The 22,982-nt window shown below is 38.3% G+C and overlaps 1 protein-coding gene across 1 annotated transcript in view; it reads left to right on the top strand.

The window, feature by feature from the left end:
• malrd1 (MAM and LDL receptor class A domain containing 1) overlaps nt 1-22,982 on the top strand; it is a 152,237-nt gene that overhangs the window by 36,840 nt on the left and 92,415 nt on the right. The window contains exons 19-24 of the mRNA XM_066723387.1: nt 4,997-5,084; nt 5,766-5,945; nt 7,557-7,716; nt 8,417-8,573; nt 8,962-9,072; nt 14,326-14,539. Of these exons, the coding sequence (XP_066579484.1) occupies nt 4,997-5,084; nt 5,766-5,945; nt 7,557-7,716; nt 8,417-8,573; nt 8,962-9,072; nt 14,326-14,539 (910 nt within the window). The remainder of the gene's footprint in view (nt 1-4,996; nt 5,085-5,765; nt 5,946-7,556; nt 7,717-8,416; nt 8,574-8,961; nt 9,073-14,325; nt 14,540-22,982) is intronic.

Genomic DNA, 22,982 nt, shown 5'->3' with positions numbered 1-22,982 from the left:
GTTTGGTGGGTTACATTGTTGAGTCTAATATTCTGAGAAAAAAACACAAACACAAACAAAAACAAAAAAACAGTTACAGATACAATCACATCAGAAGAAGTGAGAGGGCAGATGAGTGGCCTGTTGTCTGTCTACAACTTTTTTTCATATGGACTGAAAAGCTTATGCCTTACGTTCCTTGAAGGATTTATTATTACAGGTTGAATAGCTTTTGCATGTTCTTGTATACGTTAACATGCTGTGTTAGGAGTATCTCTTATTGTACAAGAGATGACATTTCATGCAGTTCAGGATGACATTTATACACAAGATTATAAATTACATACAGTATGAGAAACCAGTGAATCACAGAGCAGCATTTCCACACATTCCTACACGTCTTATCTTGTGTATAAATGTCATTCCCTGCAAAGAATTGTCTGTATTGAACAATTCAGTTCAATCAGTTCAGTTATCAATGTTTCAGGACACTTACATTATAGTGTTGCAAGTTTCACAGGATGCATATGGATTAACTAGCATGAAAATGCAAAGCGTGTGTGATTTATAATAACCTAGTTTGTCATGTGAACGTTTTCTCCACTTTTGCAGCTAGATCCTCTTGCCCAAACTGCTTGAGATAACAGCTCATATACAATAAGAGACAATATTCACCAAATGTATTAACTTATATAAGACTTATAGGAATATATGGAAATGCTTCTCTGTGATGGACTGGTATGTGTGATTCATTATTTATTTTGACTAAAATTTTGATATTTTAATTCCTTTGTGCAGGAACTTTTATGACATGTTTTTATTGCACCAATTAGTTAGAATGTGCTACATTCTGCTCAAAGATACAGGACTTATTGGAAATTTGGAAACCACAAATTGAAGCCGGAATTGTTCTTGGCTTAGATGAATAACAGAAAGAGTACTGGTGATTAGATGAATACATCAAATGCTTTATAAGCATTATCTTTCTAACCTACCAAACGAAAGAAATTGCAAACTAAATTAGAAGTGTCAGTACTTCGGTGAAGTTTTAATATTAGAAATGTAAACTCTATTCAAATGTATTTCACAGATGTAGCTCTTCTGTAGCTCTTTCCAGAAAGTAACATACTCTCTGCAAGGTTACCATGAACATAATTATAATGTTTATGAACTGCTGAAGGGTATCTCATCTTTCAGTCACTCACAAATTCATCATTCACACTCCTATCACATTATCATTCCATAAACAAGAAAGTAAATAAATTCAAATAATATATAATTCCTTTAATCATTTTGAACACATATCGTTACAAAAATTGCCACCCCATATGGGATCTCTTGTTTTTGTTCTTTTTTGGATGCATTGCACAGGATGTAAATCATTTTGATTGTTGTTTAGTTTGAGTGCTTTATCCTGTCTTTCTCAGGTTTATTTCTTTTTGTGGATATCTATTTTGGTGAGCTTTTCATTTTGTTTGGGCGCAATATTTGGAAATATCTAATTGTGCAGTTTTCATAGCTCAGAAAAAAAAACAGATTATATTTCATAATGTGTACCTTCCTTGAGCACTGGTAGTATGCACTAGTCAACTACTTGGGTGGTTATATGGTAGGGTAGATATGGGTATATGGGTAGATTCTTTCAGTAGTAACTGTTGACTTCTTCAAGATATATATACACCATGTTTGTCCTAATAGACGTACATTGCGCAAAGACAAGATCCTTTGCATGCCTGCCTGTTGAGTACAAAATCCTGAAATTTGAATTTTTACCACAATGTAATGATTTTGGCACATTTATGTATATTTCGTCATTTGAGCAATATTACAATATTCCAAGTTCCAACTTCCAAGTTTTACCCATCACAAAAAGACGACGCATGCTCATGTGCATTCATCCTTGACCTTGTTATACCGGAAAATCTATCACTGGCACCACATTGAAGTTTTATTTCTTGCATACAAGGATATCAGGTGCTATTTTATGTTAACTATGTTAGTGTTAGTTAGAGTACCTTTTTTTTCTAGTCCATTTAAGGTGCTGATATATGCAGTGTGTGACAGTCTGTGATTAACTATTCCTGTTTATTTGATGTTCTTAGTTTAAATACAAGTTTAAGTAATACTTATTTTAACAAATAGCCTATATTGTGTTTATTCATTACTTGAATCTGAATTAGATGAGCAACAATAACCTTGGGCCATACACCCAAAAAATAGAAAATCACAAAGAAAAATGTAAAGTAAATTGGATATCGCTGGGAAAAAAAAGTCTGAAATAGGGGTGTGTGCTTCTGTTAGGATTAATATGGTATGTGTGTGTGTGTGTATATATATATATATATATATATATAATAACTCAACTCAACTCAAATCATCTAACATTCAGTCATTATCTTCAATCATTGAAGAACCAATAAGAATTCAATTTATTTTTCCCCTTTCATCACTTCTGTATTAATGAAAAGATTGATAATGATTGTGCATGCATTTCATTCAGACTTATCTGAATTATCTTCACTTTGGCAGCAAACCATTACAAATAACCTTTACTGGAAAGGGCTGATTCTATAAATGGAAATGGAAAGCTTGTGTTTCTCAAACAAAAACATGCAACAACAAACAGACATCATGCAATTAAGAAGAGGAAAATCATAATCTCGGGTTGCATTGTACAGAGACTACAAAGGCTTTAAATAAAGATTGATTATTCAAAAAATGAACAGTTCAATTGGTGTTCCTTTACAGTTTGGTGTTAATGAAAACCAGCAGTTTAGCAATTGATGCAGGAGATTTCTAAAACTTAACTTGTGGAAGTTGCTTTTTAAAAATGATTAATTACATAAGTCCATAGAATTTGCATCAAAAGACAATTTTAAAGCATAGTACAATTCAACAGAAAATGTTAATATAACTGAGTAAACTGACACCTTCAACATATATTAATATATTCCATTACCACAAGTATCCAGATAAGCTGTCAATAATGGTTGTACCAGTAGCGGTATGCTGTACAATACAAAGTTATGTGAGGGCAATACAACCTATTCAACTATTTTTAGTGTGGCATATGTATCCCAGTTGCCAGGGATCCAAAATAGAATGGTAGTTGGTTACCATATTGGATAACTGTACATTTTAACATCAGTCAGGTTTCAGACACTTTGTGTATTGAAATCCACTGTGGGGATATTGGGAGGAAGTAATGGGCCATGCCAGAGTGAAACCTAAACTAATTAAAATCATGGGGGACAAACAATCAAACAAATCAAAACCCAACAATCGACCCAACATTCAAATTAAAGCACAAAACTTGCTATAAGCCTCACCATTTGTTGCCAGTTAAATTTGCAATTAAACATATCACACAAAGCGTTCAGCGATCCACTAAGCCCTCATGACCTGGGTAGAAACTGGGTAGGAGTAGATCCAGTATAGCCAGTATACACTTGCTTTACTGTGAAAAATATTTGTCTGTCTGTTAACTCTTCCTGGACAGAGTGTTTTGAATTGTGTATGGATGTTAATCCACTATGATCCAAAGTACATTTTGAAGTAATCACAATAAAAAAGGAGCATCTTAGTATTAGCTATAAAAAACAAAACACAAAAAAAAATGTTTCAGCAGGTGGATGATGAGAGCACTTAAAGACCAAGCACGATATTACTAAGGCTTAACATTCAATTTAATTGGATGATTGCATGCTGAACCCAACAAGCTAAATAGGTTTTATAGTCATTTACAAAGCTTAATAAAAACTATGACTTCTGGCGATCTCTTTTTCAGATCCGGGTGTGTTGACAAGGAAGGTTATGACATTCATTAACGCTAATGGTGTTCCTTATCTATCCTGGGGATGGTAGCTTTTTAAGATGCACTCTGCTGAATTTGTAAAAATAGGAGATAAACAAGCACCACTTTGAGTGCACTGTATATCACACAATGACATTGATTTCAGGTTGCTGAGAGCCCGCAATTTGCATTTATCCCATTGCTCTTGTTTTGAAAGTGTCCAGTTTCATTTGTCTCTGTCGTTCTCCTCGATGTGTGTTACCGGATTCAGACTTCATCTTTCATCTCGCCATGCACACATTAGTGCAAGATGGTTAAGAATTCCTCTCTCATCTTATCTTTTCACTTGTTCTTAGGCCCAATACCTTCATGCAGTCATAGTGGTGGTTGCTTTGGTATTAACTGAAAGACAGATTAGCTCAGTCAGGACAGACACAACTTCCCAAAGGCATTCGAGAAATACTGAAATTAATTTAGGTTTAAGGCCAAGATAGATAACCTGCATCATCCTGTATTCTAGGAAAAATGCCCACTTAGCACATCATGGTTTGTTTTTCTTCCAGCAGCTTCTGAAAACTTATTTTGTTTCCTTGACCTTTATAGTTTACTGCTTTACACCCAAATGTATCCTTAAATCCAGATTACTTTGTGCCCAGTCGTACTTTTTACTAATGCTGAATCAACAAGGCCAGAATATTTTTGGGTCAATAACTGTTGAATTGTTGCAGTTATAAAGCTGCATGCACATAAATGTTTCAATGATTAGATTTCCAACTGCTCCCTCTGCAAAACAAACCCACAGAAGTCATAACCGTAATGAAATACTGCAGCTGAATTGTCAGCTTGCTCCTCTGAACGTAAGGAAGGCTGTGCCAGTAAAAATTAAAAACGGATTATTAATGTTTTTTTTTTTTTTAGTTTGTTTGTTTATTTGTTTGTGTGAGGTAATTTTCAGCAGATCTTCACATTGTTTTCACACCTCCTGCAGTGTAATGAGTATTCTGTAAAATTGTTTGATTAAAATAATGATTCATTAGTAATTGCTTCTGGGTTTTTTGAGGTTGTCTGGCAAGTTGTATTAAGCCTATCAGTCTTGCTAATTTTAAGATTACTCTATTAAAGTTGAATTGTAGTTTAATTTGCAGACATTACTGGAATTGTATCGGTTGCTTTCAGTGCAGGGGACAACATAAGCAGTGTGTCTGTATATTTGCTGTCTTTCAGATTCTGGTGGAAGGCACTGTGGGCGACGATTTCAATGGAGATATTGCAATTGACGATTTGTCCTTCATGGACTGTGTTCCTTATGAAGGTGATTGTATTTGTTATTCAAATAATGGACCACTTGCCCATTTACCATTACAAAAAGAATCTTCTTGTTTCACTCCAACTCTGATCAATATTAATGTCATGAATTAATTTACCCTCTTATAATTTGTTCAAAATATGAAGTCATTTGCATTAGTATAAAACAATGCAGAGTTGCTTTTGTTATAGGTGTCATTTCTATGCAGAAAAATGGCATACTGTGAGGCCAGTAAAAGAAAGGAGCTTTTTTTTTTTTTTTTTTTTTTTTTTTTTACTTTTCTTGGAATCCTGTCATTCACCACTTTGCCTTTCAAGACATGAACAATTTACACACTTACACAGCTAGAGCTCAATACTAAATCACACAGGGTTGTTCAGTGCCTGTTCTTAAAACTCAAGGGATGATCAAATTTGGCATTTCAGGAAATATCACAGGCTGTTGAGCAAACTTATTTTCAGAATGCAATTATTTCATAATATGTGGGTTATTGGTATTTATATGGAACATGCACAAACAAGCAAGTAAGAAAGCAAATAAATGACTCAATAAAGGCAGATTAGATTTAATTATGACATTCGTATAGGTTGACTTGTATATCTATAAAAAAATAGTTCTAAAGGAAGATTTTTGTCAGAATAAAACAAATCCGTATTTAGACAGGCAAAGTTTTTTTTTTCTGTCCAGGTGATTTGCCATCAACGGGCCTGACCACACCCTCAGGAACCCTAAATCCTTCAACCGAGTATCCCCACAGCTGTGCAGAGGGCGAATTTGTGTGCAGTGTGACCGGCGACTGCATCGACCTTGTGAAACGATGTGACTTTAGAGAGGATTGCTATGATAAAACAGATGAAGTAACCTGCGGTGAGAATTAAAAACTCCTTTTATATACACTCTATATTCTCTCCACCTCTGTGGTAATTCTTCTGAGTTTTTTTTTTCTTCGTAAGAAGACAAAATACTTTCCTACAAGTACTACAAGTCTTGATTGTACAGATCCTTACCTGTTATAGTGGGGAAGGGTCCTCAGTCATGGCCACAGCATTACTCTCTGTAAAATCAATAAGCTTGGACGTTTCTGCAAACTCTACTGGAATCAGTATTGCGTGAAAAATAGTGTCACAAACTGCAATATGATTAACTTTTTTAAAGTGCTAGAATTTATCGGGGGAATTTTGCTATCGCTCACAGTGCTATACCTTCCCAGCACAACATAATAAACTTTCTTCGCAAATGGCTGAATCATCTGTGGTGCCTCCGGCTCCCCCATATTTCCTTTGTTCAGCAGAATGACTCTGTGCACAGAATGTTTCTGCTGCTGGTAAACTGAAAGTGTAAATATATGGTTGAAATGTTTCAAAGAAATAATATTGAATAAGATGTATTAATAAGGAATGCATAACTAAATAAATTAAGCTGTTGCCACTTAATCAGTATGCCAATGTGTGTTAAAAAAATACAAATTGAGGATGATTAAAGGAAACGTTAGATTATTAATCAATAAGTAGTTTATTAAACAGACTGCATCACCACCTTGTTCTGGGAGGAATGAAGTGCAGCCTAAGAAAGCAAGGTCATGTAAATCGCAGGGCCCTAGTTATGTTGTATCAAACACAGGCATAATAAGCTTTGCTAATTCTCAGTTGGTTCAAATAATTAAATTCCAGCCACCTGGTCATTGAAACAGCTCACCTAAATGACATTCTGAAACCTGTTACCTGGTACAGGGTTAATGCTATTTTGTAATGCCAAATGATCTGATTAAGAGCTAGGTATTAGTTTTTAATAAAGGTCTTCTCAAGCAAATAGTTTAATTAATGGTTGTGATTCACCTAAGTGGTCAAGAGTTTTAAGTGGGATGAAAACCAAAAGACATAGGGGTCCCCTAGGAGCAGAAATATGAAACTAAGGGCTAATGTCAATGTGCCTTATTACTTTATCAATCTGCATGATTTTGGTAGTGTGTGTTCAATAGTTTCAGCATCCCTCAAAATCGCTGTACTGTATGTCCATAGATCATTTAAACATCGCAGCCCTGTTATATCAGGTTCCACTTTTTTCTCCACATAACTCAAAAAAACTGTTCAGCATTATAATGGTTCTTCAAGCTGTGCTGAATGTATTTCACCATAATCCTTGACACAGTTTCCCATTGAGAATAACTCCTCTAAGTCTAATACTAAACCAGTCCTAAACTACCCCTTCACAGCACAATTGCCAGTGTTCAATGAACTCTGAGAAGTGTTCAATTCAAAATGTGTCAGATTGAACACTGTCAGACTTAATTGAGCAATGTCCATTTTATTGTGTTGGAAGAACCAAAATAATCAGTGTAGGGTTCACTATCATCCCCTCCAGCTAGAGCACTCTAGTGTGACTGTAAAGTGACCAAACAGTTGAGTTGGTAATAAGGGTTTCCCATTGATTTTAAACAGTGGCTTTTTTTGGTCTGTTTTCTTAACTCTCTTGTTGCAGTGCGCCCGAAGTGTGATTTTGAAGGCTCTAAGATGTATGGCTGGTATCAGAAGCCAGTGTCAAAATTAAGTATCAAAGATGAGTTTAAGTGGATCACTGCACAAGGCTTAACAATCCATCCTGGCGTCCCAAATCACAGACCGAAAACAGATCACACCTTGTAAGTATAGGATATCATTTTTATTTCAACCAAAAACTCAGCTACTTATTTAAAACAATTATTGGTTGAAATAGTCCATGTGAATTTCAGCAATAAACCAAGACATTGTGCATATCAATCTGTAAAACCTGAAGTACTGTGGCCCTCCAAGATTTTGTAAATGACATACAATGTTTATAATCTCTACAATGTCAACACCTGTCCACTTTCATTGCTCTTTTAATCAGATAGTGTTTCTTAATTTGCCATTACATTGTTTCTGCTCTTTTGTCACGAATAGACTTAACATTCCTTTAACATTTCCAAAACCTCTGAAATACTGTTTAATTTTTGAAAATAAAAAGGAAAGTTGTTAGGTTTTAACGTATTACCAGTCATTTTGGAATTGTGCACAGACCAAAAATAATACTGCAAAAAAACTCTTAATTCACAATATTTTGTAGCAAACCAAATTAAAATTAAAATATTCCAGCAATTTTGTAAAATGATTGTGTGTTAGTGGGAACTAAGTAACACTTTTGTTACACAGCAAATTTGCATGTATACTATGCTTACAGCACAATAATAACATTAATAAAACAAAAGCCAGGCGATAGCACTGGGCAGACACTTTTTGTTATCATAGCCTATGTAAGAGTATGTGAATGCAGACAAATACAGTGACTGACAGGTTGTGTTTTTATTGTGCTTCCTTTTGTAGAGGAACTCCTGAAGGCTGGTACTTGTATGCAGACAGTTCGAATGGACAGTTCGGTCAAAGCACTGATCTTCTGACACCTGTCATATCTCAGACTGGGCCAGAGTGCACATTAGTATTCTGGTACCATATGAACGGAGTAACAGTGGGAACGTTGCAGGTAATGCTGATTATATATCGTATATATATTTATTATTTTGTTTCCTCAGTAAAATGTTCTTCTCTAACTTGTCAGGAAGAGCCTTCACAACACAGTGTGTGCAAAATAATTCATAATGTTATTTCAAATTCAGCTTTTTCCATATAATTCATTCTCCTCATTTAAAAAATTCAGTCCATCATAATTATCCTTTGCCTGTTTTTGTTGTTTGAGAGACGGTGATTTATTATAGCACAAAACTGCTTATAATCTGTATCTCATTAATTCTTGTTACTTTTGAATAGTTGTACACCAATGTTGCAGGTGAGGAATCGCATTGGTGATCTTGCTATTAATTAGGGCTGGTATTTAAAATGATATGTAGCTCAGCATCCTTTTCTATTTTCAGGTTTTCAGTATGTTTGGCAATGTGACTCATGAGCTGTGGTCTCAGAGTGGGAGCCAGGGGGACAGATGGAAAAGAGGAGAAGTGTTTTTAGGGATACGCTTCAATTTCCAGGTTTGTTTTAATTAAGTTAAATTATATTTACACCTCACATTGAAGGGTTACATAACATTCAAACTCTTACATAGGAAATTATCCATTCACCAAGAAGTGTTTACCCAGATTAATTGTACCTTGTGTATGACTCATGATGTCCAAAGGACTCTGGGAATTTGTAAACGTCTTAAATATTACTTGTTAATGTGGTTGACACCTTTATCTTACATGATTTACAGTACACTATACAGTTGCATTATTAAGTAAGGTCAGTGCAAAACGTTATCTAGTGCAATATTGAAGAGGACCTGGATGTTCTCAGCTCTATAAAATTAAAGTCTGTGAGACAAAGGACACTTAACTGAGATGTGAAATACCGGCATTTTAGAAGTGGCCGTGGTTAAAAAGTTTTCAATATTAGGTCAGTCAGGAAATAGGCAGATGTTAGTATAAACTGGATTTATTAAAACTGATCAAAGTTGGGATTAAAAATAAATTGAAACAACAGAAGGGTATCTGCAAGTTCAACATATACATTCACTAGCTCGAATGCGTTTTAACCAATATTATTTTTTAGTCCAGCGGTAGATGATTTGAGATTAAAATACTTAAAAATGCCACATAGAAAAGGGTGTGTGTAACAAGTTCCAATAGGTAGCCCCCTGTGTTTTGCATGACTTCATCTTTAAAATGGCAATTTTAATTTCCAGTCTACCTAAAAGATAATAATACAGAAATTAATACTTTAAGTGCACAATAATTAGGATGTGTATTTGGGTCCATTCAATACATTGACAAGTTTAATGAAAGATTGAGGCTGCTGTCCTTGCAGGAGCAGTGCCAGAAAAGTCGTTTTAATCACTGCTTTATTTTTAAGTATCAAATAAAAAGTTATATAGTATGGCAGATTTATGGTGCCATGTATTTAAAAAAAAAAAATCGTTGTTTTTATAAGATCATTATACAGTTAATAATTCTGTTTTGTGTGTCCACTGGCTGGCTTCCACCAGGAGGGGTCACAGACCACTGGACCCGAGATATGACAATAATCTGGGCTCTCATCAGAAGTGCAGATTTATCTAACATCGATGCTGTGGCTAGCTGGGCTACACTGCCCATATTCTTGCGGTTCTCCAGGCTAGATGTCCTGGGACCTCTGTCTCAACCTTCTGCACTTCAGTGCTGCATCTCTAGTGGTCTTCAGACACCGGTTAGAACAGTGACCCCCTCCAGCGATTTCCTAGAACTAATTCTAATGAACATTTTTCAATGTGTTCTTTATCTTGAGACTACTTGTGTATATTTGCTTTGGTGCCATCACACAATTTGATCTGTATTCCTCTGTGGGGTGAGCACATTTGTTCTTAATAAAAATGAATAAAATCCAAATATAGCCTATATTTGTCAATATCTTATATGCTAAATTAAGTGTTCCTTCATATGTTGACATTCTCACAGCAAATGAAAAGTGATATATGCTTAAATTTAATTGCAAAATAGAATGCAGTGTAACTTTATTTGTCAAACATCAGCAGATGCTGTACAGCTTCTGTAATACATTTTCAATTTGGCATCCTCGCATGTAAGATGCCTGTGACTTTACTGCCATATAAGAGACTTGTGACATATTAAGGTCAATCTAGAAACACTGTTTAATGTAAAAATCCTTTGCTTACATATATTGTGGAGCTTTTGGGGAAAGAAAAAACGACTTGAGAGGCAATCATTTAATATACCATTTCCAATTTCAATATTCTATCTAGCAGACATAATAACAAAACATCCTATTATTGTTAATATTCTTCCAAACTGTTTTCATTGTGGTGATTGTTTCCCATAACCCGGGGTGTTTCATAAAGCCAGTGAGAAATTGCAAGCAATTATGCCAGTAGACCCTGTAATGTGATGCTGAATGTAAATGGTTTGTAAACAGTTGGAGAAACTGAAAAAAGTTGGATTTTTAAATATGAAAAAACAAGCATCAATGTATCCAAAAGATAAAGATTGTATTTAAAATATGTACTGTATGTAATGGAAGAAGATAGAAAGTCACAGGGTGTTTCACTTTATTTGGCAAATGTCTAAGATAGAATTCACCTGAACTGCATCTGCACTGATTACTAAATGAATGTTATAGGAGGTTTGAATCTTTAGTTTCCTAAAGCGAAAACAGTTTTCTCAGTCCACACAGCTTTTGCAGCATATATCTAGCTATATATTCATCTGCAGGATTTCAAGCACAGATCTCTTAATATTCTAAGCCTCAGATGATTTTCAACTCTGGTCATCTGAAATATATAAAATAAATAAGCCACAACATTATTAATATACACGTGTTCTTCACACCATATGTGATAATGAATGGGGCAACAGCCCTACAAATAATAGGGGCACTTAAAAATAATACCTTAATTATGCATGCCTAACCACTTTTAAAACAACACTGTCGAAAGTCAAACAGAATGGCCTGGTGATTCCCCTGAGAGACGGTGTGTGGAAAAGGTGTGTTTTTCTATTAAAATTAACGATGAATACCTAAAAGGTCATCCCTGGTCTTCCATTAATTTCCATGACATTTTGGAGAAGAAGAAAAAAGGATATGCTTTAGGAAGACCAACTTCTGGAGTGAAAATGATTCCTTATCGGGTTTGACCAAGATATCTTGAGTAGTAGCAGAACAGGGGTTAGCTTAAATTAAAAAATACTTTAGCCTTGATCTGTGCTATGTTTTAAAGGGCAGAGTATTTCAGTTTCTCCCAGTATTATTAAATATGTATATATGCCTAAAAAGCCTGAAGGCTACTGCTTCAAGCATAATCAAGATGAATAGGATTTTAATGAATGTCTTCTCAAGCAGCCGAGCCTTGTTTATGTCTTAAGGAAGAAGATCTGTGGTTCCATAATTTGTCAAACAGCAGACACTTAAGACATGAGCGAACATTGCAGTTTACAAATGCCAGGAACCTTTGTGCTGCACTCTTGACATTCATTAACATTCATCAGCTCTGCAGAAAATACTTCCATTGATCTAGATTTTCAGCAAAATAAAAATCATTCAATAGTAACAATCCATGGAATACGTGTCCTTTATGCACTGATCTACAGTCAACCCTTGACTAAATGACTGACAAGATTATTACACAGGCTTGCAGAAGGTCAGATGTAAAATTCCGCACTGGGTTTGTGTGTTGTTAAGATTGTATTTAAATAAATAAAAAAGTTTGTAGTTTGAATTGAGTACTTTCCAAGCTTCTGTATATAAGCAGTTTCAGTTGTTTGGTTGAGGATCAGGATATAAGACCAGTTTACACTGCCACTTTAATACTGCTGCCATTGGGTGTTGGGATAAACTCAGTGGTGATTGTTTTATGAAGGAGTTGTCAGTATGCTGGTATATTTGTGTATGTAAGTGGCTTAAAACTTTTTAATTTTAAGTATTTTAAGATTTTAAGTAGGAAAACCGTTATTAAAGTGACAGTGCAGCAACGTTCTATTCCTCTCATAACCAAAGGAAAACTAAATAATTAAAACCTAGCTGATCATTCATAAAGACAGGTAATGGACAACAACAGGTTCCCAATTAATCAGTCCAGGCATTTCCTCTTAAGTCTACAAAACTGATGGTTGAAATGGTTGAAACTCTTCCATGCTTTTCTGTGAACCCCTTTGAGAACCCAAAGCCCCCCCCACAGCAGTTTCAGCAATAGTGATTTAGAGAACTTAACCTTTGGATTATTATATAATGAATAAGAATATGCTTTCTGTAGGATCAGAGCATAAGCCCAGGCCCAAGGGAAGGCTGCTAAACCTCCGGACTCGTTATATATTTGTGTATGTATTTATCACGTATCCTTGTAAGACCCCATATCTACTTATTACTACTTTACAATCAGCCCTATAATTATTACCAGTACCCATGCATATGAACAATAACCTATTATGTTACTTTGATTCTTTCAAAGGGTGATTTGTAATACCTGTGTTTCCAAGTGTCTGTAATAATAATAATAATAATAATAATAATAATAATAATAATAATAATAATAATAATAGTAGTAGGTTTTCGGTAAATATCAATCTGCTTTAACTATTAAAACAAGTTGATGTAAAACACACCAGGTTAGTCATCTACTTCAATGGCAAATAAGCATTTAAACTTAAAAAAACAAACACCATTATATTTTTTTGTCTTCTTCAATAACTTCCAGACTTTTCAGTATGGTCTATAGTCTTTTATACCACTCTGAATTTCAAAATCAAACGTAGGGCGTATTCTATATTTATATTATCTGGATATATTTAATTACAATTAGCTGTAATTTGTAATATGGCCTCCCCATTTAGGAAATACTGCAGTTGGTTTTGGCTTTGCATTGCATCTTTGGTAGACATGCCCAACAGTAGATTGAGAAGGACAATTTTCTTTCCTGAACTTGAGTCAGAATGAGGTTTGGCTGTCAATTCCCTTAAATGGACGTTGTATTCGTATTTCAGAAAGCAAAGATAAAACTCACTTTACATGTAATTTGTTTGATTTTGCTCAACACTTACATAAATTTGTCTTTTGCTGGTCCAGTCTTTGTAGACTTCAGTCCATCAGTTTTACATACCTCATTAACTCTTGACCTGCTTCAGCCCAGGGAAAAGGTAGTAATTTCAGCAAGAAGATGCCATAGACTTTGAGGACACATCTCTTGTGAATTTAGCATATTTTAATTGAGAGATTTGTTGTGACATTTTGCAAAGGGTTCAACTGGATGTGAATATTAATACAGTCTAAATGGATCATTTTGAAATGGCGTGGTTGTTCTCTTTTCAGTGTGATCTACATGCGTTTACACCTGCAAAAAATAAAAAAATAAAAGGAAAAATAGCTGCCATTATATTTTTCTAGTTAAGAGTGTGTCTGTTAGTGTTTCCGTAACCTAGTGTAGCAGAGTTTTGTTTCTGAATATTGCAAATGTTGTGCTTATCAATCTATCTCTGAATAAAACATGATTTCTAAACGAATATTCTTTTTTGTCAAATATTTAAAATTCCTCCAGATTTCACCCAACGCAAATCAGAACCCCTAATTAAGATGCATATCATGACAAACATAGCTGTAAATGTTCTTGAACTCAGGGATCACTTTTACTTCAGCTCCATATCGTGTCATGAGCCATGTGCAATAAAATCTTGTTAATGAATAGGTTAATTTTTGGTTAATAAGGTACTTGTTAGGTAGGCATACCCATGGGCATGTTTCTAACTTGTGTTTAACTCTGACAGATTATCCTGAGGGCCAAGCGCGGTGTCAGTTACTTTGGAGATGTCGTGCTGGATGATGTCTCCTTTGAAAACTGTGCCCCTCTCCTGATTCCAGACAGGCCGTGTGAGACGGATGAATACGCATGTGCCAATGCATACTGTATCCCCGAAGACAACCTGTGTGACTTTAAGAATGACTGTGGGGATTCATCTGATGAGGATCCATATATCTGCAGTAAGTCATTAGTCAGTTTCTAATTTCAGTGTTTTTAAGTCTATCTTTCCCACTTTCCTTGTGTTCTTTCAATCTGAGGCTGACTGACTCAGTGTGTGTACTGAGTTGGCAAAGCAAAGCTTAACAAGGAAGGCAACTGCATGTTTCCCCCGTCCTGGTCAACTTGTCTATCTCCTGTGCTGAAAAAAAAGGATGGATGGAATTCTATATAGTAAAATGATTAATCAGTATCTGAAGCCCATTGACTTACCATTGTGTTTTGTTTTTAAACATTTTGACATAATAGAACATTTTCTATCACAGGGTTGTTTGTAAATCTCTCTCCTTTTTAAAAAACAGGAATTGCGTTTTTCGGCAATTTGGTAGTACACATAGTACATTAGTACTATTAGTACTATTAGTACACATTGTTGTGCTATTTAAATTTTATTTAAATTAGCCACTCTGTTTTGTTCTGTCCATGCCACAGAAGTCTGTCTGCGCCTCGGTTCATCTCGGCTATCACACGACTACTAGTCGTTTAATATTATTATTATTATTATTCAGGCTGGTTTGCTGTGTTGGTTTTTGTCCACAGGACTTTTTCCTCCACAGCAAGAGCACACGCAGCGGCAGTAATAGCTCAGGCTGGCTGGCCGGCCTAAGCCTCGGTCTGTCGTAAGAGACCTCGCCCGCAAGAGGGGCTCCTCCACCGGGTTGTGCCCGCACTTCAGCCCGCGCCTGCAGCTGTAGGAGGTCTCGCTCTTCCAGTGTACTCCGGTGTAGGGGCCGGAGCTCTGCAAACAAGGGGCAAGATGCTGTCATCCTGGCTCTCAACAACAGGATGGACCAGATCTGTGCCCTACCAAGTGGCCCCCCCTCTTTCCCCCCCTCCTCCACCTACCATTCCAGCGGCAGTGTCTATGGAGTTTAAAGGCAGCCTGTCTGTCCACTCTGCGGAGGAGGACAGTCAGCAGGCAACCTGGGGAGATGACATCATCTCCCTCAGCACTCATGGGGGTCTGATTTGGAAGCGGATCTAAGGGAGGAGGTGGCTTCCCCTCCTCCTCCACCCACAGGGTGAGGATCTTGTCCCTGCTTCAGCAGGCTGTCAGGCCCTGCCGCTACTGCCTGACCTCCTGGCAGAGCTGCACTCCACCTGGGACCTGGGAGATCTACGCGAGGACCCAGGGTGCACAGGAAGCGGGGCTGGTGGATTTCCCCAAGGTAAGTTCCACCAGCTCGGCATTGGTGTCCTTGCCCCCTCTCTCTGCGACGCCAAGGGACCTGTCCTGTCCTAACAGGCAGTACAGGGTGACAGAGGCGATGCTCTGCCGAGCATATGAGGCTGGAGCCCAGGCGGCCTGCGTCCGCAATACATTTTCCCTGCTGGCCCTCTACATCGCCCAGCTGGTGGAGGCCCCAGATCGAGGCCTTCAGGGGCCTCACAGCCTACTGGGGATTGGCTGCGGCGGTAGACCTCCTAGTGACGGTCATTCGCCATGGGGCACGTGTGAATGGCCGTTCCCTGGCAGCCATTGTGGGGGTACGCCGTCAACTCTGGCTGTCCCAGGCGAGGCGAGTCCCGGACACAGACTGGACCTGGCTGATGGATGCAAGATGGATCTTGCCCGGGTTCATGTTTGGACTGGCCGTGGAGAACATGTTGGCACGTTCCCTACAGGAGAGAGAAGCCTGGAGGCTATCAAGCCTGGAGACTGGTTCACCTTGGTGGATTTGAAAGATGCCTACTTTCACATCCCCATTGCGCAGGCACACAGGAAGTTTCTCCGCTTTGCCTTCGAAGGCCGCTGTTCGCTGTTCTCCCATTCAGCCTGTCTCTAGCCCCTTGAATTGCATGAAGTGCATGTACGCAGTGCTGGCCCCCTTGCGATGCCAGGGGGTCTGCGTCCTCAATTATCTAGACGACTGGCTGGTCTGTTCGAACTCTAGGGAGCTGGTTCAGAGCCACACGAGCCTGATCCTCAAACTGCTTCTCCGAGTTGGGCCTTCGGGTCAACAGAGAGAAGAGCTGTCTTGTGCTAACTCAGCAGGTGCAGTTCCTCGGACTGCACCTCGATTCCAATGCCATGCTGTCCACGCTGATGCCAGAGAGAGTTGCCTCCATACGCGCGTGTCTCTTCCTCTTCCAGTTGAGAGCCCGCTTCAGGGTGTCCCTTTGCCAGAGGCTGCTGGGCCTTCAAACCCTCCCCCTCGGCCTTCTTCATCTATGGCCTCTGCAGTGGTGGTTTGGGTCCCATGGGATGCATCCTCGCCGCAACAGTGCACGTCGAGTGACAGGCACTCAAGTGTGCTGGAAGGTGCTCCATTGGTGGCAGAGCCCTTCAAATTTAACCCTCGGTGTGCCCTTGGGGCCAATCTGCCACCGAGTGGTGTTGACAACAGACGCCTCCAAGCAAAGGTCGGGGAGCTGTCTGCAATAGACAGGGAGTCGGGGGCAGTTGGACAGCGCCCGTCAGGGCCCTCCATATCAACGCCCTGGAATTACGAGCTGTGCTCCTCGGTCTCCGTCACTTCATGCTGGCCCTTCGGGGCAGTCATGTTTTAGTGCGGACAGACAACACAGCAGTGGTTGCCTACATCAACAGGCAGGGAGGTCTCTGGTCGCACACATTATATCGGCTAGTGCGTCATCTGCTTCTATGGATGCAGCCTCAGCTGCCCTCCATCAGAACAGCCCACCTCCCGGGCATCTCCAACACGGTGATGGACCTCCTCTCTCGTGGAGGCCCCCCGGTGTTGGAACGGCGCCTCCACCCGCTGGTGATTCAGCAGCTTTGGAGTCGCTACGGCAGGGCAGAGGTGGATCTCTTCGCTTCGGCGGAGTCCACACATTGTCCCCTATGGTTCTATGGTTCGGGATCAGTCCGGGACTCTGGGGATTGACACGCTAGCCCACACATGGCCGTGCTGTCTCCTCTACGCATTCCCACCATTCCCTCTTTTCCCAGTGGTTCAGGAGAAGATCAGGCAGGAACGAGTGATAGTTCTGCTGGTAGTGCCTCGCTGGCCCCGCAGACTGTGGTTTGCGGTCCTGGTTTCCCTCTTGGTCGGAGAGCCTTGGCAGCTTCTCCTGCGGGCGGACTTGCTGTCTCAGGTGCAGGGCACACTGTGGCATCCCAACCCGGGCCTGCTCCAGCTCTGGGCCTGGCCCCTGAGCACGATCGCCTGATGGCTTGGGGTCTGTCAGACGCGGTAGTGGCTGCTAGTAGAGCAGGAGGCCGCTATTACTAGGCTTCACGGTAGGCACAAGGTTCTTGTTGCCCGTGGATACACCATTGCTTATTTCTTCCCATTTCAGCGTGACTGCGGTCTTTGCGTCTGGGCGGCCTGGATGTGGCCCCAAGGGGCCCCTGTGGTTCTATCATAGAGTTGGTTCGGCTCCTAGTAGGTATGCCTTGGGGCAGGCTCTCTTACCAGCTCTCTGCCTCCTCCCTTGTGATGGTTTGGGCAGTGCTTCTAACTCGAAAGGTAAGGATAGGTTGCATATGCAACCATGGTTATCTGAGAAAAGAAGCACTGCCCAAGGGTTGCAAGGTTGTGCGGGAGTCCTAGCTCCTGGCAAAAAGAGGAAGTCTTTGTGTAGACGTCACCTTTTATACAAACAGGAAGCGGTAGGGTCCTGTTTCAGTGACGGGCACAAGGGCCAATGGCAGCTTTGATAGACAAATGTCTTCGATACGTTCCAGTGACATGCGCTGAAAACCCCTCCCCTTTGGGCAGTGCTTCTTTTCTCAGATAACTACGGTTGCATACGCAACCTATCATGTGAGAGAACCTTACACTGTCCCTACCAATATTGTATGCCCAGCTCCATAGGCATAGGGGACACATCCCCAATATTGACAGCATCCCCCCCAGTTCTGAAAGGAAACCTACACCCCTGACAAGCATGGACCACTTTTTGCACATTAAGTACATTTTAACAAATGCATAATTATATTGTTTTTATGAGTAACTAAGATGTAGTTACTGAGTACCTACTATGTTAATACACTGTAATTAGGGAGTCCTTTTGTAAAGTGTTACCAATGTTATTAACTCAAACCTATGGCACACATTACTTAATTTTAACCAAAAAGTATGTTTTTTTGGTTTGTTTTTTATTTATTTATATATATAGAAGTCATGGATGAAAGACCATAATATATAATGATTTAATGATTATATTGATAACTATATGATGAAACATCAAAGGAACCAGAGTTCCTCTGATCTGTGTTCTTCTGCTATTTAGTTTCTTGCTTCTGTGCACAGTAGCCGAGCCTGTTAAGAGTTCTGCATGAGTCGCTGTTGATCTTCTGTCTGAGATCAGAGTGGTCAGAAGCCAGCGCTCCAGGGATGTGTGGTCTTTAATATTTTGGTCCAAGTTAAACTCTCAATTAATTGAATTGATTTAGTGATTTCTGCAACATTTCTCAAGGTCTTTTACAGCTGATGATTTAAAGGAGGAGGCAGTTTGATTGTCATCCATTTAATCAGATAATGTGACCAGTTAACTGAGGGGTCAACTGGAATGAAGACCCAATGCATTAGATCAGTCTTTTTTATCATGATAACTATCTATTTGACTAAAAAAACTTCCAGTAAGATTCTAAATAGGGCTTGTAAAGAACTTGGCACAAAGCTTAGAAATAAACAAAAAATACCTTCCACAAATTCAAGCCATGGAGTGGAGGGACATAAATCAGTGTCAGATTGGATGTTTCGTCTCTGAACTTTCCACTGGGTGCAAATGTACAGAACTTTCTCTGTACATTTCCTGAGGACAGAACATACACGTTTTTTCTGCAAGTGTCTCCAGTGCAAATTCAATAATGAATCATAATATTCTGAGCAGAAAAACTGCATCACTCAAGAAATGCAACTGGATATAAAAGTGTGATATAACACTAATGATTAAATCTTGTAAGATGCAGTGTTTCTTTTTACTTCTGATTCTGTACAGAATTGATCCGACAGTTGTTAAGATTGCACGTTGTTCTTGTCATAACTGGAGTGAGAAGTGAATGACAGAGCAGATACTGTTGCAAGCATTTAACCACACATCCTGCTCTTTGTAAACTGGATGTGCTACATCTGCCTGCTGTAGGCCTTTTCTGTCCGGCGGAAACTGCATTACAATATCCATTACTTTGTTACAATGCTGTATTATTGAAGCGTCGGGCCAGGAGATACAGACTGCATGGGTTTTTAATCACCAAGTCTTAAACTGACAATAAGCCACCCCTGCAATTCCTAGCTAAAAATAGCTTTAGGCACCAAAGGGAGCTCAAATTACTCCTGGATAAATGCTGCTCTTTTACTCTCAAAAACCATTTCCGAGAAGCTTTGGACTTATCATTGTAAGTCTGCCTGAAATGTTTACTGTCCTTACTGTGGCACTGTCGGGAGGGGGTGACCACAGAGCTGGGCTCCATAAATAACCAGGGTCTTGGGAGACAGACACAGACGGCAGGAAAATGTGGTGCAAAAGAAAGTGATTTTTTAAAGCTACAGAACAGGTGGTGAAATAAACCAGGCGCTGGCCAATCACAGGAGCCCTTCTGGTCAGATGCTGCCCAGCAGTGATTTATCCCCCAGGCCTGCTGGGGTTGCATCCCAAACCGCTCCCTTGCTCCCTCATTACCTTCCCTTTTGGGGCAGATGTAGTATGTTTGCCACCTTAAGGGGTATCCCGGATCTCTATGTGCCCTCCAATGTACCCTTTGACCGAGTGTACACAATAGTACACTTTTGCAGAGGAGTTTTGTGGAGAAAATAGGCAAACATGCAAATTGTAGATATTGTTAAGCACTTTAACAAACAAATCAAGTGCATTTATAGAGTTAATTAGCTAATATATATCTATGCTTTATTTCAATATATGATTTGAAAAGTACATCAATAAAACATTTTGCTGCCTATTGCTAGCTGTCAGGGATTTCTTTTTTTTTTTTTTTTTTTTTTACAGAAGCCCTTACACAGGGCGACTTACCACTGTCACAAGAAACATTTCCCAAAGCATTATGAATACAGTAAATACAATAAGTGCAAAATAGAATAGGATAAGCATGCATCCTGCTACACAGAACCTAAAACAACACAAATTGCAGTGGAGAAATTGAGATTAATTTATAAAGCAGCTATCTAAATACATGTTATAAGTGAATAAATACATTTCAATGTTATTTTCTTCATGAAAAACAAGGGCAGAGGGCTACACATTTTAAAGCTTGTTCGGTGGTGTACAACAAACTGCCCTGTTCACGGTAAAGAAACAAATGCTGTGAAGCTGAGCTGGAACTGAATGTTGAAAGGTGTCCCGTTGACTCCTGTGCCTCTTCCTCGCTCACTGTGACATCAGTAAAATGTCACACAAAGTGCACTCTTACAGAAGGGTGTAGGGAACAAGGGAGGGGTTTGGCACACAGCCTGGGAGATGCAGTGGCTTTTAGGGCAGCCATGTTGTGTCCCGCCTAGCACTGCATCACATATCCAAAATATTAAATATTAGCAAGGATCCTAGTTTTCCTTAAATATATATATATATATATATGTAAATTGTCTGATAAAAAAACATTTGAAAATGTGTCTGAAATTAAATGTAATATTGCTAACCAAAATATACACAGTATAACAAAACTTTTTTTAATTCAGAAATTGACCATATGGGTTGGAGCCCATAGAGAACCATCAGCATCATTTAAAAAAACACACACATACAAAACAGGCAACATTTTAATATTTCAGCAACCATTATTCACTATTGTAATTTGGAAAAAATGTTTATTACTTTAGTTGTTCCACTATTGTACTTTGGATTTTTTTAATTATTATTATTTTAGTCATCATCAGTCTATATTTCCTGTGCTATGGAAGTAGAGCTGCAGCATTCCATAACATTTTTTGTCTTAGTTTTAAAAGTGTTTAAAACCCTGTGTTTTAAGTATGTTAAGTATGTTAAGGCACTGGTCATAAGAGGACAATTATGTATGCAGAAATTACACTCAGTGGTAAAATAATTTTAATAATAGTGTAATAATAATTCTCAGAAATTCTCTGGCAAACCGAAAATGTGTTTTCCGTGGAAAACTGATTTCTAGGAACTGGAATATGCTCTTGTTATTTAAAGAACGTTTGTTCATGGATAATAGTGAAAAAAATAGTAATAGTCCATTATTGATTTTTTGTGACAACAGCTAAGATTAACTTAACATTCAGTTGAGAATTTCAGAAACAATGCCTTCACCTTGCACAATTAGATACATTATTATTATTATTATTATTATTATTATTATTATTATTATTATTATTATTATTATACTTTTTTTTACTATTATTATTATTTCCTCTTAGTCTACTGAAAGATAATTTCTACATGAAATGTTCATTATTTTTCAGCTAGTAACAAAGTGAGGTATCTGTCTTCAATGTAAATGTTTTTCTAGGTTTATTAATATTTGTGAAACAGAATATTGATTGTATCAGATATGAGGTGGAACCTTTTTTCATCAACAATTTGAACAAGACCATATTTTTAGTAGTTACATGATGAAGCTGACAAATATGAACTTATGTATGAAATAAAGGTTGTTAAATCTGAGGTGAATCTGTTTATTCATGCATAGTTCTAGAAAACAGATTCACTAAGTTTTAATTAGTCACTTGGTCTCTTCACAAATAACTTAAACAGTGACTGTGTTACCATGGATCCAAGCTCCTTTGTAAGCATGGAGAATGACAGTCTAATGCACATCAGCACTTATCTAGGTTATGGGAGCCACACACTCATCCTTTTTCATTTCAGCTGAGCACTAAATGTCTTAATTGATTTAACTGACCTCTGAGTCTTTAGCCTTTGAGGAGTTTACATTCCCTATAAAACTTAAAACTTATAAAAGTGCTGTGTCTCTTCACGACCAAGATTGAGTATCGCTGACGTTATGAGTGCACATTCAGATGTTTGCCTCTTATGTCTGTATTAACAATGCTACATTTACACATTTGATTTTATTGTTTTGTATTGTGTACTCATGTTTTGAAAGATCTGATCTGCCAAAATAAACTTTTCACATATAGATCACAGCAGAAGAGCCAGCATAACCCGGTAATCCAACATTGTATTTTATTTTTTATATATATACAGCATTGTGTGTACAGGACATACACACGGATATACATTTTACTGAGTTGATTCTCTTTGTTTTCTTTTATATTTTCTTCTGTTCAAGTCAGAAGTCGGTGTATGATCGGTTTCAAGTGAGTGATGTGTTTTGAATGAAAATACACAACTTGTCATTTTCCTGGTAAAAGCATTAAATATAAATAAATATAATTTTGGTGAAACTGTCTTTTTCCCTTACTTCTGCTATGTGATCACTCATTTATTCATTCTGTGGACTTTCAGAAAACCAAACAAAACAACCCTGCCATGCTTGTATTTCTGACAGTCAGCTTTACT

The sequence above is a fragment of the Amia ocellicauda genome, chromosome 2 (assembly GCF_036373705.1).
Source record: "Amia ocellicauda isolate fAmiCal2 chromosome 2, fAmiCal2.hap1, whole genome shotgun sequence".
NCBI classification, from domain to species: Eukaryota; Metazoa; Chordata; class Actinopteri; order Amiiformes; family Amiidae; genus Amia; species Amia ocellicauda.
The sequence above is the reverse complement of the archived record's forward strand: the minus strand, read 5'-3'. Positions and strand labels throughout refer to the sequence as shown.